Source organism: Cibotium barometz, chromosome 46 (genome assembly GCF_041138505.1).
Source record: "Cibotium barometz isolate CiBa-2024 chromosome 46, ASM4113850v1, whole genome shotgun sequence".
Taxonomy (NCBI): Eukaryota; Viridiplantae; Streptophyta; class Polypodiopsida; order Cyatheales; family Cibotiaceae; genus Cibotium; species Cibotium barometz.
This window is the reverse complement of record NC_141091.1, coordinates 31,013,050-31,014,722: the sequence shown is the minus strand read 5'-3', so window position 1 is coordinate 31,014,722 and position 1,673 is coordinate 31,013,050. Positions and strand designations below refer to the sequence as shown.

General features: G+C 44.1%; 1 protein-coding gene across 1 annotated transcript; it reads right to left on the bottom strand.

Annotated features, from left to right (window-relative positions):
• Positions 1 to 903: 903 nt before the first annotated feature.
• Positions 904 to 1,673, bottom strand: LOC147612117 (cytokinin hydroxylase-like). The gene is made up of 2 exons (XM_086784170.1): positions 1,295 to 1,673; positions 904 to 1,070 (listed from the first exon to the last, which is right to left on the bottom strand). Exons 1-2 carry the CDS (start codon positions 1,596 to 1,598, stop codon positions 904 to 906), a joined length of 471 nt encoding a protein of 156 aa, XP_086640296.1. The 5' UTR covers positions 1,599 to 1,673.

Genomic DNA, 1,673 nt, shown 5'->3' with positions numbered 1-1,673 from the left:
GGAATACTACCTTTCTAAATATTGGCCACTTTTGAAGGCATTGGACAAGCTACGAGACGAGTCCAGCAAGTGATTCACTCATCCGATTGGAGTGACAGTAGAGTTGTTAGTAAGTTAGCATCATAATCGAGTCGTAATGTTTGATGTCCATGGAAGCCACGGTCCTTGACCTAGAACATCAGGCTTAAGGGGCAAGCGTAGCACATTGTTGTCACTACGGCATAGTTGATGATGATGAGGTGGAAATGGCGAGGCCTTTATCATCTCATTTTAATTAAGCCGTGCTATGAAATTCCAAAGGAAAGCTAACAAAAGACATTAGAACTAAAGTTTTATTAACAATCTTGCGAACGGAGAGCCTAAGATGTTTGTTCTGATCAGAAAATTTATACATACAAGAAGTTAGATGATTAGAGGATGATATTGACCTTTGGCCATGCATGCGTGTTCAGCAATCCGACTGAGTGGAGAGTTTCTGCAGCTTATTGAGCTTGGAGAAGATTATCTTGCCTTTCTCGTAGCTACTACGGAACTCGGTTCATGTGATTATGTCTCCCGCAAGCCGACTCATGTGCTCCCCAACTTCGATCTCTATCGATCCACTTCGTTGAGGAGAAGCTCGTTCCATTCATCCAACATTTGCGACATGCAATCTACCATATGCCCGACTTGGCCCTAGGCATGATCATCAAGTTAGTTTGGGGAAGTTAGATCATGGTATCTTAATGTCCAAGCATCCCTTAACTAACTGGTTTAGTTCAACTAGGGCTTCATTTCTAGATTAATCGCTGATAGGTTTTACCTTGAGTTTAGAACATTCCTTATCCTCAACTAACTGGTTCAGTTCATCTAGGGCCTTTATAGGTTTTACCTTGAGTTTCTCGAGATGAAACGCGGGAGCAACTACGCTGCGCCCATGCGTCTCCCTATGAAATCATTCACTCCATCTCTTTGTAACTTCGACCTTCCCAAGCATTGCACATGCTTCGACGACAGCAGATCCTTGATTTGGTCCAGATCGTAGAGAGTCAACCGAGGTTCTGATCCCCACCAAAACAAAAATTGCTTTCCTGAACATAGAGAGGGACCATTAATTAGCCATTCATGACACTGATCAAACTTAAGCCGTGATTACAATAGCATTCTATGGATATTAGCGAGAAAGAATCATTCATCAACGATGCGCTATGGTCAGCTAAGACGTACTGGTGCCGCACACTTACCCCAACCCTCTATCAGTTCCCGTGTGGATTATAACGAGCTAGCTTACACCTTAGCAAAAGAGAGGAAGTACCATAGCTTTGCGACCATTGAACGTCGTCAGGCATCAAGCGACCCACAATGTCGTGGGAAACGCCATGCATGTCGTCTTGGACGGCGTCCTTTCTCATCTGGTTTCTTTCGGCAAGATTGCCAACGATAAAGCGAGGCGTTGGCCCCGTGACGCCTTGCTTCAGCATCAGCTTCGTGATCCAATAAGGCCTCCAACAATAATTATGAACAAACAATAGGAGCTTGCATGCCAAGAAGACACAAATGCTTGCTAGAAGCACCTGTGCAGCTGCAAAGCACGAATCAGCACTGGCAATATCAACCATAGTTGGCCTAGATTGCTTGAACTATATTGAATACACAACCTCCTGCAAGACTTTTTTTATAGAAGCGCATGTAGG

Coding starts and splice junctions, on each gene's coding strand:
- LOC147612117 (XM_086784170.1), bottom strand. CDS start 1,598: ATGGTTGATATTGCCAGTGCTGATTCGTGCTTTGCAGCTGCACAGGTG. Junction 1,071..1,294: donor TCAATGGTCGCAAAGCTATG/GTACTTCCTCTC, acceptor CTCTATGTTCAG/GAAAGCAATTTTTGTTTTGG.